This window comes from Babylonia areolata, chromosome 34 (genome assembly GCF_041734735.1).
Source record: "Babylonia areolata isolate BAREFJ2019XMU chromosome 34, ASM4173473v1, whole genome shotgun sequence".
NCBI lineage: Eukaryota > Metazoa > Mollusca > Gastropoda > Neogastropoda > Buccinidae > Babylonia > Babylonia areolata.
This window is the reverse complement of record NC_134909.1, coordinates 17,663,484-17,678,483: the sequence shown is the minus strand read 5'-3', so window position 1 is coordinate 17,678,483 and position 15,000 is coordinate 17,663,484. Positions and strand designations below refer to the sequence as shown.

The following is a 15,000-nucleotide window of genomic DNA, read 5'->3' as shown; positions in this document are numbered from 1 at the left end:
GAGGGAGGGAGAGAGCAAGGAAGGGAGGGAGAGGGAGTGAGAGAGCAAGAAAGAGAGAGAGAGGGAGTGACAGAGCAAGGGAGGGAGGGAGAGGGAGTGAGAGCAAGAAAGAGAGAGAGAGGGAGTGACAGAGCAAGGGAGGGAGGGAGAGGGAGTGAGAGCAAGAAAGAGAGAGAGAGGGAGTGACAGAGCAAGGGAGGGAGGGAGAGGGAGGGAGAGAGCAAGAAAGAGAGAGAGGTAGTGACAGAGCAAGGAAGAGAGAGAGAGGTAGTGACAGAGCAAGAAAGAGAGAGAGAGGGAGTGACAGAGCAAGGAAGTGAGAGAGAGGGAGAGAGAGCAAGAAAGAGAGAGAGGGAGTGAGAGAGCAAGAAAGAGAGGGAGTGAGAGAGCAAGGAAGGGAGAGAGAGAGAGGGAGTGAGAGCAAGAAAGAGAGAGAGAGGTAGTGACAGAGCAAGGGAGGGAGAGGGAGTGACAGAGCAATGAAGGGAGGGAGAGGGAGTGACAGAGCAAGGAAGGGAGGGAGAGAGAGGGAGTGAGAGAGCAAGAAAGAGAGAGAGGGAGAGAGAGAGTGGGAGTGAGAGAGAGCAAGAAAGGGAGGGAGAGTTGAGATAGAGAAGACAGAGAAGGATGTTGAAAGAGAGAAGAGAGAGAGAGGGGAGAGAGAGAAGAGTTACAGAGGAGAGCGAGTGAAGAGGGAGAAACATGGAAAGAGAGAGGAGGAGGTGGGGGGGGGGGGGGGGGCACAGAGGGGGACAGAGACAGTGACGGTGTGAAGTAGTGGACTCCAAACAGCTGAGCAATGAGAGAGGTGACGGCGCTTTGAAGAGGCCCTCCCAGTAAAGGAGCTTGTCATGGATGAAAAACAAAAAAAGATGGGGATGCTTCTTATAACACTGAAACCCCCCAGTCTGGGAGTCTGTCATGGATGAAAAATGAAAATGTGGGGTGCTTCTTATAACACTGAGACCCCCCCCAGTCTAGGAGTTTGTCATGGATGAAAAACAAACAAACAAAACAAAAACAAAACAAAAAAAACAAACTTGGGGGTGCTTCTTATAACACTGAGACCCCCCTAGTCTGGGAGTCTGTCATGGATGAAAAATGAAAATGTGGGGTGCTTCTTATTACACTGAGACCCCTCCCCCTACTCTAGGAGTTTGTCATGGATGAAAAACAAAAAAACTTGGGGGTGATTCTTATACACTGAGACCCCCCCCCCCACTCCCAGTCTAGGAGTTTGTCATGGATGAAGAACAAAAAAACTTGTGGGTGCTTCTTATAACACTGAGACCCCCCGCTACACTGGGAGTCTGTCATGGATGAAAAACAAAAAACGAAAACAAACTTGGGGGTGTTTCTTATAACACTGAGAACCCCCACCCCCCACCCCACTCTAGAAGTTTGTCATGGATGAAAAATGAAAATGTGGGGGTGCTTCTTATAACACTGAGAACCCCCAGTCTGGGAGTCTGTCACGGATGAAAAACAAAAAAACATGGGGGTGCTTCTTATACACTGAGACCACCCCCCAGTCTAGGAGTTTGGCATGGATGAAAAACAAAAACATGGGGGTGCTTCTTATACATTGAGACCCCCCACCCCCACCCCACCCAGTCTAGGAGTTTGTCATGGATGAAAAACAAAAAAAACATGGGGGTGCTTCTTATACACTGAGACCACCCCCCAGTCTAGGAGTTTGTCATGGATGAAAAACAAAAACATGGGGGTGCTTCTTATACACTGAGACCACCCTAGTCTGGGAGTTTGTCATGGATGAAAAACAAAAAAACATGGGGGTGCTTCTTTTTCACTGAGACCCTCCCCCCCCCCTGCCCCCCAGGTATAGGAGTTTGTCATGGATGAAAAACAAAAAAACTTGGGGCGTGCTTCTTATAACACTGAGCCCCCCCGCCCCCCACCCCTACTCTTGGAGTTTTCAGGATTCAAACATTTTTCCTTTGCCACCCATGTAAGAATGAGAAAGGGCCACAACGAAGGGAAAGAGAGAGAGAGAGAGGATGGTTGGTTGTGTGTTGTTGAAAATTTAGATTAATTTAGGTTTCATTAGATAAGTTGCCGTGGGTTCTTTTACGTGCGCTAAGTGCGTGCTGCACACGTGACCTCGGTTTATTGTCTCATCCGAATGACTAGTGTCCAGATCACCACTGAAGGTCTAGTGGAGGGGGAGAAAATACCAGTGGCTGAGCCGTGATTTGAACCAGTGCACTCAGATTCTTTCGCTTCCAAGGCGGACGTGTTACCTCTAGGCTGTCACTCCACACTAACATACATGCGTGCACTCAAGGCCTGACGAAGCGTGTTGGGTTATGCTGCTGGTCAGGCATCTGCCAAGCAGATGCAGTGTAGCATGTATGGATTTGTCTGAATGCAGTGACACTGTCTTGAGAAACTGAAGCTGAACATGTGTTGTAGGTTAAAGCTGAACATGTGTTGTAGGTTAAAAACTGAACATGTGTTGTAGGTTAAAAACTGAACATGTGTTGTAGGTTAAAAACTGAACATGTGTTGTGGGTTAAAGCTGAACATGTGTTGTAGGTTAAAAACTGAACATGTGTTGTAGGTTAAAAACTGAACACGTGTTGTAGGTTAAAGCTGAACATGTGTTGTAGGTTAAAAACTGAACATGTATTGTAGGTTAAAGCTGAACATGTGTCGTAGGTTAAAACTGAACATATGTTGTAGGTTAAAACTGAACATCTGTTGTAGGTTAAAAACTGAACATCTGTTGTAGGTTAAAACTGAAGATCTGTTGTAGGTTTCCGTATGGCTGCGCCCCTCTCCAATTTCGTCACTGCTGGGTCGAGCGGTGAACACCTACACGCGTCCTTCTTTCCTGTTTTGCTGCTTCATGTTGATGTTGACTTTGTCGTCTTTCCGTCTGTTCTTTGTTTTTTGTCTTTTTTCTTTTGGTTAGCATGCAAGGTTTTGTGTTGGTTTTGGCTTGGTTTGAATTTGACGTGGACTGAGTGGGACTTGTGTGAACTGGTCTTTCTGAAAGGACCTTTTTTCAACGGGTGTAACAGCCGGTTGGTGAAAGCATTTGACTTTCAGTCTGCGAGTCCCGGGTTCGAATCCGATGAATATTGAGTACGTTTGTGTTTTGAAGATCGGGATTTTCATTCAACAGAATCTTAACTGGAATAGCCGAGTGTTTAAAGCGTTGGACTTTCAATCTGAGGGTCCCGGGTTCGAATCCCTGTCACAGCATCTGGTGGTTAAAGGCTGGAGATTTTTTTTTTCCCTGATCTCCTGAGTCAACAACAGGTGTGCAGACCTGCTAGTGCCTGAACCTTCTTCGTGTGTATACGCATGGAGAAGATAAATATGCAACATTAAAGATCCGGTAATCCATGTCGGTGTTCGTGGGTTATGGAAACAAGAACAGAACTGGCATGCAACCCCCGCTCCCTGAAAACGAGAGTATGGCTGTCTCCATGGCGGGGGTAAAAATGTTCATACAAGTCCACTCGTGCACTGTTTGAATGAACGTGGGAATCGCAACCCACAAAGAAGAGTGAACGTGGGAGTCGCATGAAGAAGAGTGAATGTAGGAGTTGCAGCCCACAAACAAAGAAGAGTGAATGTAGGAGTTGCAGCCCACAAATGAAGAAGAGTGAACGTAGGAGTCGCATGAAGAAGAGGGAACGTGGGAGTCGCATGAAGAAGAGGGAACGTGGGAGTCGCATGAAGAAGAGGGAACGTGGGAGTCGCAGCCTACAAACAAAGAAGAGTGAACGTAGGAGTCGCAGCCCACAAACAAAGAAGAGGGAACATGGGAGTCGCAGCCCACAAACAAAGAAGAGTGAATGTGGGAGTCGCAGCCCACAAACAAAGAAGAGTGAATGTGGGAGTCGCAGCCCACAAACAAAGAAGAGTGAATGTGGGAGTCGCATGAAGAAGAGTGAACGTGGAAGTCGCAGCCCACAAACGAAGAAGAAAGAAGAAGAAGAAGAATGGACCTTTGTTTTACATTGTTTTCGGTTTTCGTTTGAAGACGTTTGAAAGAAGCGATGGGTTGTTCTGTTCAGCCCAGAAACGGCCCTTTGTGATCGATGGGCTGGGTCGTTAAAGCATGGTGATTGGAATCCGTTCTGTGTTTGATTTGGACTGAGTCTTGTTTGTTTGTTTGTGGCGGAGACACGTTCTGTTTGTTCTGTTCTCTTGTGTCAAGGGGGGGGGGGGGGGGGGGGGGGGGGGGGGGGGGGGCTGCGCCGTGTTTTGCTGTTGGTTTGACTGGAAGGATAGGAAAGACAGCAGTGTGGGAGTGGTGTGGAGATGGGGTTAGGTGTTTAGGTTATTATGATGATTATTGGTAGTGTGTTGTGTGTGTGTGTGTGTGAAATGAAAAAGAATATTTACTAGGTTATTATGATGATTATTGGTAGTGTGTTGTGTGTGTGTGTGTGTGAAATGAAAAAGAATATTTACTGAGTTTTTACAGGTCATAAGACCCATATAATAGATAGATACTAGTAACCATAGGGCCTTTGTGTGTCTGTGTGTGTGTATGCGTGTTTGTGAATGAGTTGACCTCTGGTTAAAGGCCCCTCGCTGTGGAGACGAGTGTTTTATAACATTCTTAGGGTCATGATAGAGAGGGTATATTGTCTCATGCTAAGATTCATGTATGTATGCGCGCGCACACACACACACACACACACACACACACACACAAGCACATTATAGCGCCCATTATTATAATTGGGGTGTGGTGTGTGTTGCGTGTGTGTGTGTGTGTGTGTGTGTGTGTGTGTGTGGATGTGTTAATGTATACATGTGTATACAAGTAGAGCATATTATAGCACCCGTTATTATAATTGGGGTGTGGTGTGTGTTGCGTGTGTGTCTGTGTGTCTGTGTCTGTGTGTGTGTGTGTGGATGTGTTAATGTATACATGTGTATACAAGTAGAGCACGTTATAGCACCCATTATTATAATTGGGGTGTGGTCTGTGTTGCAGGAGAGCATTGACGAGAAGATGCAGAAAGTAGTGCACAATATAATACCCATTATCACTGGGGCCTGGTGTGTGTGTGTTGCAGGAGAACATTGAGGAGAAGATGAAGAAAGCGTACGACAAGTTCAGCATCCAGCTGCAGCGCATACAGCTTCTGTTGGCTCAGCCAGGTACACTTCCTCTGTCTGTGAGGATTTGGGGAGGGGAGGGTGAAGGGGGTGGGGGGGGGAGAGAGGTTGGGGGGGGGGGGTGTACAGGATTTATGGGAGGGGACGGGGAGGGGGTCTGGGGAGGGGTGTTGTGGGGAGATGTGGTTGTGTGTGTATGTGTGTGTGTGGGTGTGTAGGGGTGGTGGTGTGGTGTATGTGGGTGTGCGTTTGTGCTTGCGTGTGTGTGTGTGTTGGGGTTGGGGGGTGGGCGTGGAATGTGGAGTTGACTCTGTGTGTGTGTGTGTGTGTGTGTGTTACGTATACATGTGTATGTGTGTGTGTGTGTGTGTTGGGGTGGGGGGGTGGGGGTGGATTGGGGGGTTGACTCTGTGTGTGTGTGTGTGTGTTACGTATACATGTGTATGTGTGTGTGTGTGTGTGTTGGGGTGGGGGGTGGAGTGGGGGGTTGACTCTGTGTGTGTGTGTGTGTGTTACGTATACATGTGTGTGTGTGTGTGTGTGTTGGGGTGGGGGGGTGGAGTGGGGGGTTGACTCTGTGTGTGTGTGTGTGTGTGTTATGTATACATGTGTATGTGTGTTTGTGTGTGTGTGGGTAGGTGTGTGCGTCGCTGTGTGTTTGTGTGTGTGTCTGTTTTTGTTGGCATGTGTTTATGTGTGTGTGTATGTGAGTGAGAGAGAGAAAGAATGAACAACTGAACAAACTTTTTTTATTCAGGGGAAAAAAAAAAAAGGAATAAGCACAATTGGCTTGTTTTCATCATGCCCTCATGAAATGAAAAGGGAAAATATAATATACATATTGCTCCCCCTGATGTGTTGCTATCCCCCTGACGTTGTGTTTGTGTTGCTATCCCCCTGACATGGTGTTTGTGTTGCTATCCCCCTGACGTGGTGTTTGTGTTGCTATCCCCCTGACATGGTGTTTGTGTTGCTATCCTGACGTGGTGTTTGTGTTGCTATCCTCCTGACGTGGTGTTTGTGTTGCTATCCTCCTGGCATGGTGTTTGTGTTGCTATCCTGACGTGTTGTTTGTGTTGCTATCCTGACGTGGTGTTTGTGTTGCTATCCCCCTGACGTGGTGTTTATGTTGCTGTCCCCCTGACGTGGTGTTTGTGTTGCTATCCCCTGACGTGGTGTTTGTGTTGCTATCCCCCTGACGTGGTGTTTATGTTGCTGTCCCCCTGACGTCGTGTTTGTGTTGCTATCCCCTGACGTGGTGTTTGTGTTGCTATCCTGACGTGGTGTTTGTGTTGCTATCCTGACGTGGTGTTTGTGTTGCTATCCCCCTGACATGGTGTTTGTGTTGCTATCCTGACGTGGTGTTTGTGTTGCTATCCTGACATGGTGTTTGTGTTGCTATCCCCCTGACATGGTGTTTGTGTTGCTATCCCCCTGACATGGTGTTTGTGTTGCTATCCTCCTGACGTGGTGTTTGTGTTGCTATCCCCCTGACGTGGTGTTTGTGTTGCTATCCCCCTGACGTGGTGTTTGTGTTTGACGTGGTGTTTGTGTTGCTATCCTGATGTGGTGTTTGTCTTGCTATCCTCCTGACGTGGTGTGTGTGTTGCTATCCCCCTGACGTGGTGTGTGTGTTGCTATCCCCCTGACGTGGTGTGTGTGTTGCTATCCCCCTGACGTGGTGTGTGTGTTGCTATCCCCCTGATGTGGTGTTTGTGTTGCTATCCCTCTGACGTGGTGTTTATGTTGCTGTCCTGACGTGGTGTTTGTGTTGCTATCCCCCTGACATGGTGTTTTTGTAGCTATCCCCCTGACGTGGTGTGTGTGTTGCTATCCCCCTGATGTGGTGTTTGTGTTGCTATCCTGACATGGTGTTTTTGTAGCTATCCCTCTGACGTGGTGTTTGTGTTGCTGTCCTGACGTGGTGTTTTTGTAGCTATCCCCCTGACGTGGTGTTTGTGTTGCTATCCCCCTGACGTTGTGTTTGTGTTGCTATCCCCCTGACATGGTGTTTGTGTAGCTATCCCCCTGACGTGGTGTTTGTGTTGCTATCCCCCTGACGTGGTGTTTGTGTTGCTATCCCCCTGACATGGTGTTTGTGTTGCTATCCCCCTGACGTGGTGTTTGTGTTGCTGTCCTGACATGGTGTTTGTGTAGCTATCCCCCTGATGTGGTGTTTGTGTAGCTATCCCCCTGATGTGGTGTTTGTGTAGCTATCCCCCTGATGTGGTGTTTGTGTTTGAGACGTGGTGTGTGTGTTGCTATCCTGACGTGGTATTTGTGTTACTATCCTGATGTGGTGTTTGTCTTGCTATCCTCCTGATGTGTTTGTGTTTGTGTTGCTATCCCCCTGACGTGGTGTGTGCGTCGTGTTGTGTTTGCTCAGACGACAACTGGCGGCAGGCGAGGGACGAGGGGGAATCCCCGCTGCACATCCTGTCGCCCATCTCCATCATGCTGGACGTCAGCAAGTGCATCCTTCAGGATCCCCGCATGGCCAAGTGGGTCTCTTCCCTTCCCTCCCTCCCTCCCCTGGTGCCCTGCCCCCTGCCCCCTGCCTGCCGACCTCCTGCCCATTGAGCCCTTGTACACCTGCACAACACACACACACACACACACACATATACGCACACACACACACACACACACACACACACACACACACACACACAAGCGTACACTATGAGCACACACACGAACAGACACACACACACACACGCACAGACACACACACGCACAGACACACACACACACACACACACACACAAACATACACTATAAGCACACACACACACACACACACACACACATAGACTATAAGCACACGCATGCACGCACGCACACACGCATGCACGCGCGCGCGCGCGCACACACACACACACACACACACACCACACACCCACCCCTTTCCCCTTTCTCAAGTGGTCTGTGTTGTAGAGACACTCGCACACAGCCGCCACCTGCTTTGATCTCACTCGCCTAGAATTCACACCCACCCCTGCCAGCCCAGAATTTACGTTCACCTGCTGACAGACACACAGGCATTCACCGAGAATTCACACACACACACACACACACCAGCTCACAGACACACACTTACACTGCCCCACACCCCCCCTAGAATTTACATAAACCTGCTGATATACACACTTGCACTTGTCTGTCTGTCTCTGTGGTAACTGACATGTAATGTGTGTGTGGTGTGTGTAGGAAGAAGGTGTGCCAGTGTATGACATGTAATGCCTGTGTGATGTGTGTAGGATGAAGGTGTGACAGTGTCTGACATGTAATGTCTGTGTGGTGTGTGTAGGATGAAGGTGTGACAGTGTCTGACATGTAATGTCTGTGTGGTGTGTGTAGGATGAAGGTGTGACAGTGTCTGACATGTAATGTCTGTGTGGTGTGTGTAGGATGAAGGTGTGACAGTGTCTGACGTGTAATATGTGTGTGGTGTGTGTAGGATGAAGGTGTGTCAGTGTGTGACGTGTAATGTCTGTGTGATGTGTGTAGGATGAAGGTGTGTCAACGTGTGATGTGTAATGTCTGTGTGATGTGTGTAGGATGAAGGTGTGTCAGTGTATGATGTGTAATGTCTGTGTGGTGTGTGTAGGATGAAGGTGTGTCAGTGTGTGACGTGTAATGTCTGTGTGATGTGTGTAGGATGAAGGTGTGTCAACGTGTGACGTGTAATGTCTGTGTGGTGTGTGTAGGATGAAGGTGTGTCAGTGTATGATGTGTAATGTCTGTGTGATGTGTGTAGGATGAAGGTGTGTCAGCGTATGATGTGTAATGTCTGTGTGGTGTGTGTAGGATGAAGGTGTGTCAGTGTGTGATGTGTAATGTCTGTGTGATGTGTGTAGGATGAAGGTGTGTCAGTGTATGATGTGTAATGTCTGTGTGATGTGTGTAGGATGAAGGTGTGGGGAGAACTGCCCAACATCAGTGTGACGGTGTCTGACGCACGGATCAAAGACATCCTGTCGCTAGTGCAGAGCATTCCCCTCCCACAGTCACCCCCACAACCAGAAGTGGAGGAGGACCTCTTCAAGGTGGGTGTGGAGGTGTTGGGTGTGTGTGTTGGGGGGTGGGGGGTAGGTGGGTGGGTGGGTGGGGGTCGTTCGTGATGTTGTGTGCGTGTGTGTGTGTGTTTTGGGGGTGGGGGTATTTGCGTGCATGTGTGTGTCTGTGTGTACACTTGGGGGATATTTGTGTGCTTGTACGTGTGTGTGTTTGTGCGTGGAAGGGGTTGGTGGTGTTATGTACATGTATATGTGTGTGTGTGTGTGGGTGTGTATGTTTTTTTTGTGTGTGTTTGTGGAGGTGGGGGGTGTACATGTATGTGTGTGGGTGGGGAGGGGGTCTGGGGGGGGGGCAAGGTGTCAATGTGCATATATGTATGTGTGCATGTGTGTGGAGGGGGGTGGGGGTGATTGTGTGCATGTATGTGTGTGTGTATGTGTATGTGTGTGTGTGTGAGTTTGTTGTTTTATATAGATTACACATGTTCCCACATTCAATTAACACGTGTATTGATGATGGTCCTCACCTTGCCAAGCTTGTTGCAGGGCCCCAGTAGTTTTAGATAGATTACACATGATCCCACTTTCATGTAATATGTGTTTTGGTGTCATATATTGTACCATGTCAAACTGATGCAAACTAGGCCCGTTGGTTTTACAGTGCGTATTGATGATGGTTCCCACCTTGCCATGCCATGCAAGGCCCCAATATTTGAAAAAAGAAAGAAAGATCATACATGTTCCCACTTTCATGAAATGTGTATTAATGATGGTCTGTACCTTGCGATGCTTGTTGCAGGGCCCCAATAGTTTTATTTGGATTATACATGTTCCAACTTTCACATAACATGTGTTTGGATGGTGGTCCCCACCTTGCCGTGTTTGCTGCTGGGCCCCAATGGTTTTACATAGATCACACATGTTCCCATTTTCATGCAGCATGTGTATTGATGATGGACCCCACCTTGCCATGCTTGTTGCTGGGCCCCAGAATGGACCATACATTTTCCCACTTTCACGTAACGTGTGAATTGAAGATGGTCCCTACCTTGCCATTCTTGCTGCAGGGCCCCGGTAGTTTTGTATAGATCATACATGTTCCCACTTTCATGTGACGTGTGTATTGATGACATTCCTCACCTTGCCATGCTTGTTTCAGGGCACCAGTTTATTTAGAAAATGCATGTTCCTACTTTCACATGAATTGTGAATCGATGATGGTCCCTACCTTGCAATGCTTGTTGCAGGTCGCCAATAGTTTTATATAGATTATACATGTTCCCACTTTCATGTAGCATGGGTATTGATGATGGTCATCACCTTGCCATGCTTCTTGCAGGGCCCCAATAGTTTGCAAGGCCACAATAGTTTATATATATACAGAGACAGAGAGACAGAGAGAGAGAGAGAGAGAGAGAGAGATTATACATGTTCCCACTTTCATGTAATGTGTGTATTGATGATGGTCCCCACCTTGCCATGCTTGTTGCAGGGCCCCAATAGTTTTACATAGATTATACATGTTCCCACTTCCACGTAACATATTATATTGATGATGGTCCCCACCTTGCCATGCTTGTTGCAGGGCCCCAATAGTTTGCAAGGCCTCACTAATTTATATATCTGTATCGATCTGTCTATCTGTCAGTCTATCAATCTATCTCTCTCTCTCTCTCACTTATATATATATATATATATATGGAGAGAGAGAGAGAGAGATTATACATGTTCCCACTTTCAGGTAACGTGTATTGATGGTGGTCCGTGCCTTGTCATGCTTGTTGCAGGGCCCCAGCGACCTGCCACCAGGAGTGGTTACTGAGAGCAATGTGTCACTGACCAGAGTGGTGCAGGTTGCTCAGGAAGATGCAGAGGTGAGGATGATGCGGGTTGAGAGTGTCTCACCTGGCTGTTTGTCTCACCTGGCTGTTTATCTGTCTGTGCTGTCTCGCCTGGCTGTTAGTCTCACCTGGCTGTTTGTCTGTGCTGTCTCACCTGGCTGTTTGTCTGTGCTGTCTCGCCTGGCTGTCTGTGCTGCCTCACCTGGCTGTTCTTCTGTCTGTGCTGTCTCACCTGGCTGTTTGTCTGTGCTGTCTCACCTGGCTGTTTGTCTCACCTGGCTGTTTGTCTGTGCTGCCTCACCTGGCTGTTTGTCTGTGCTGTCTCACCTGGCTGTTAGTCTCATCTGGCTGTTTGTCTGTCTGTGCTGCCTCACCTGGCTGTTTGTCTGTGCTGTCTCACCTGGCTGTTAGTCTCATCTGGCTGTTTGTCTGTCTGTGCTGCCTCACCTGGCTGTTTGTCTGTGCTGTCTCACCTGGCTGTTAGTCTCATCTGGCTGTTTGTCTCACCTGGCTGTTTGTGCTGCCTTACCTGACTGTTTGTCTCACCTGGCTGTTTGTCTCTGTGCTGCCTCACCTGGCTGTTCTTCTGTCTGTGCTGCCTCACCTGGCTGTTTGTCTGTCTGTGCTGTCTCACCTGGCTGTTTGTCTGTGCTGTCTCACCTGGCTGTTTGTGTCACCTGCCTGTTTGTCTCACCTGGCTGTCTGTGCTGCCTCACCTGGCTGTTTGTCTGTCTGTGCTGCCTCACCTGGCTGTTTGTCTGTGCTGTCTCATTCACCTGGTTGTCAGTCTGTGCAGCCTCACCTGGCTGTTCTTATGTCTGTGCTGGCTCACCTGGCTGTTTGTCTGTGCTGCCTCACCCGACTGTTCTTCTGTCTATGCTGGCTTACCTGGCTGTTTGTCTCACCTGGCTGTTTGTCTCTGTGATGTCTCACCTGGCTGTTTGTCTCTGTGCTGTCTCACCTGGCTGTTTGTCTCTATGCTGCCTCACCTGGCTGTTTGTTCTGTCTGTGTGCCCCTACCTGGCTGTTGTGCTGCCTCACCTGGCTATTTGTCTGTGCTGGCCTACCTGGCTGTTGTGCTGCCTCACCTGGCTGTTTGTCTCTTTGCTGCCTCACCTGGCTGTCTGTGCTGCCTCACTTACCTGGCTGTCTGTGCTGCCTCACCTGTCTGTGCTGCTTCACCTGGCTGGCTGTCTCACCTGGCTGTTTGTCTCACCTGGCTGTTTGTGCTGGCTCACCTGGCTGTTTGTCTGTGCTGCCTCAGCTGGCTGTTTGTCTCACCTAGCTGTTTGTGTTGCCCCACCTGGCTGTTTGTCAGTGTTGCCTCACCTGGCTGTTTGTCTGTGCTGGCTCACCTGGCTGTTTGTCTGTGCTGCCTCACCTGGCTGTCTCACTTGGCTGTTTGTCTCACCTGGTTGGTATGTTTGTCTCTCCTGGCTGTTTGTCTTACTCACCTGGCTGTTTTGTGCTGTGGTGCTTGTGTTGGTCGTGTCAGGTGTGGCGAAGGGAAGGTCACTGATGGGTTCATAGTTAATCAGTGGTACTTTTAAAGTCTGGAGCGGTGTGGAGGGGCAGCCAACACACCTACAGCACCAGACAGTTCTAGACACATCCACAGCGCTAGACACATCTACAGTATTAGACACATCCACAGCACTATACACATCCACAGCTCTATGCACATATATAGCATTCGACACATCCACAGTTCTAGACGCATCCACAGCGTTATACACATCTACAGCATTAGACACATCCACACACCCACAGCACTAGACACATCCACCGCTCTGTACACATCCACAGCTCTGTACACACCCACAGCACTAGACACATCCACAGTACTAAACAAATCCACAGCTCTATACACATCCACAGCTTTACACACATCCATAGTACTAGACAGTGTAAGAGACATTCACAGAACTAGACACATCCACAACTCCTGACAGCTCTAGACACACCCACGGAACTTGACAGTGCAAGTCACACCACAGTACTAGACAGCTCTAGACACACCCACAGTACTAGACAACACAAGACACACCACAGCACTAGACAACTCTAGACACACCCACAGCTCTAGACACATGCACAGTACTAGACACACCCACAGCACTAGACAACTCTAGACACACCCACAGTACTAGACAGCTCTAGACACACCCACAGCACTAGACAGCTCTAGACACACCCACAGTACTAGACAGCTCTAGACACACCCACAGTACTAGACAGCTCTAGACACTACCACAGCTCTAGACTCTTGCACGGTACTAGACAGCTCTAGACACACAGAACTTGACCGCTCTAGACACACCCACAGCACTAGACAGCTCCACCCACACCCACAGAACTTGACAATGCAAGACACACCCACAGCACTAGACAGCTCCACCCACACCCACAGAACTTGACAATGCAAGACACACCCACAGCACTAGACAGCTCTAGACACACCCACAGAACTTGACAATGCAAGACACACCCACAGTACTAGACAGCTCTAGACACACCCACAGTACTAGAAGCTCTAGACACAGTACTAGACAGCTCTAGACACACCCACAGCTGTAGACACACCCACAGCACTAAACAGCTGTAGACACGCCCACAGCACTAGACAGCTGTAGACACGCCCACAGTACTAGACAACTCTAGACACACACACACAGAGTACTAGACAGTTCTAGATACATCCACAGTACTAGACAGCTCTAGACACACCCACAGTACTAGACAGCTCTAGACACACCCACAGCACTAGACAGCTCTAGACACAACCACAGTACTAGACAGCTCTAGACACACTCGCAGTACTTGACAGTGCTAGACAAATCCACAGTACTAGACGTCTCTAGACACACCCACAGTACTAGACATATCTAGACACACCCATAGAACTTGACAATGCAAGTCACACCCACAGTACTAGACAGCTCTAGACACACCCACAGAACTTGACAATGCAAGACACACCCACAGTACTAGACAGCTCTAGACACACCCACAGATCTTGACAATGCAAGACACACCCACAGTACTAGACAACTCTAGACACACCCACAGAACTTGACAATGCAAGACACACCCACAGAACTTGACAATGCAAGACACACCCACAGTACTAGACAGCTCTAGACACACCCACAACTTGACAATGCAAGACACACCACAGCACTAGACAGCTCTAGACACACCCACAGAACTTGACAATGCAAGACACACCCACAGTACTAGACAGCTCTAGACACACCCACAACTTGACAATGCAAGACACACCACAGCACTAGACAGCTCTAGACACACCCACAGAACTTGACAATGCAAGACACACCCACAGTACTAGACAGCTCTAGATACACCCACAGTACTAGACAGCTCTACACACAGTACTAGACAGCTCTAGACACACCCACAGCAGTAGACACGCCCATAGCACTAGACAGCTGTAGACAACCCACATTACTAGACAGTTCTAGACATGCCCACAGTACTAGGCAGATCTAGACACATCCACAGTACTAGACAGCTCTAGACACATCCACAGTACTAGACAGCTCTAGACACACTCACAATACTTGACAGTGCTAGACACATCCACAGCACTAGACAGCTCTAGACACATTCACAGTACTTGACAGTGCTAGACACATCCACAGCACTAGACAGCTCTAGACACATTCACAGTACTTGACAGTGCTAGACACATCCACAGCACTAGACAGCTCTAGACACATTCACAGTACTTGACAGTGCTAGACACATCCACAGTACTAGACAGCTCTAGACACACTCACAGTACTAGACAGTGCTAGACACATCCACAGGACTAGACAGTGCTAGGCACATCCACACATCCACAGGACTAGACAGTGCTAGACACATCCACAGCACACTATACACCCTCTGAGAGAGAGAGAGCGGGAGAGAGAGAGAGTAATTACAGGAACGTTGACATGGTGTATGTGTGTGGAGAGAGAGTGTGTGTAATTACAGGAAAGTTGACATTGTGTGTGTTTGGAGAGAGAGGG

General features: G+C 48.6%; 1 protein-coding gene across 1 annotated transcript in view; it reads left to right on the top strand.

Annotated features, from left to right (window-relative positions):
* Positions 1–15,000, top strand: part of LOC143277558 (intermembrane lipid transfer protein VPS13A-like) — a 240,807-nt gene that overhangs the window by 70,954 nt on the left and 154,853 nt on the right. Inside the window, exons 23-26 of the mRNA XM_076582437.1 lie at positions 5,064–5,148; positions 7,493–7,607; positions 9,017–9,155; positions 10,913–10,999. Coding sequence (XP_076438552.1) covers positions 5,064–5,148; positions 7,493–7,607; positions 9,017–9,155; positions 10,913–10,999 — 426 coding nt within the window. The remainder of the gene's footprint in view (positions 1–5,063; positions 5,149–7,492; positions 7,608–9,016; positions 9,156–10,912; positions 11,000–15,000) is intronic.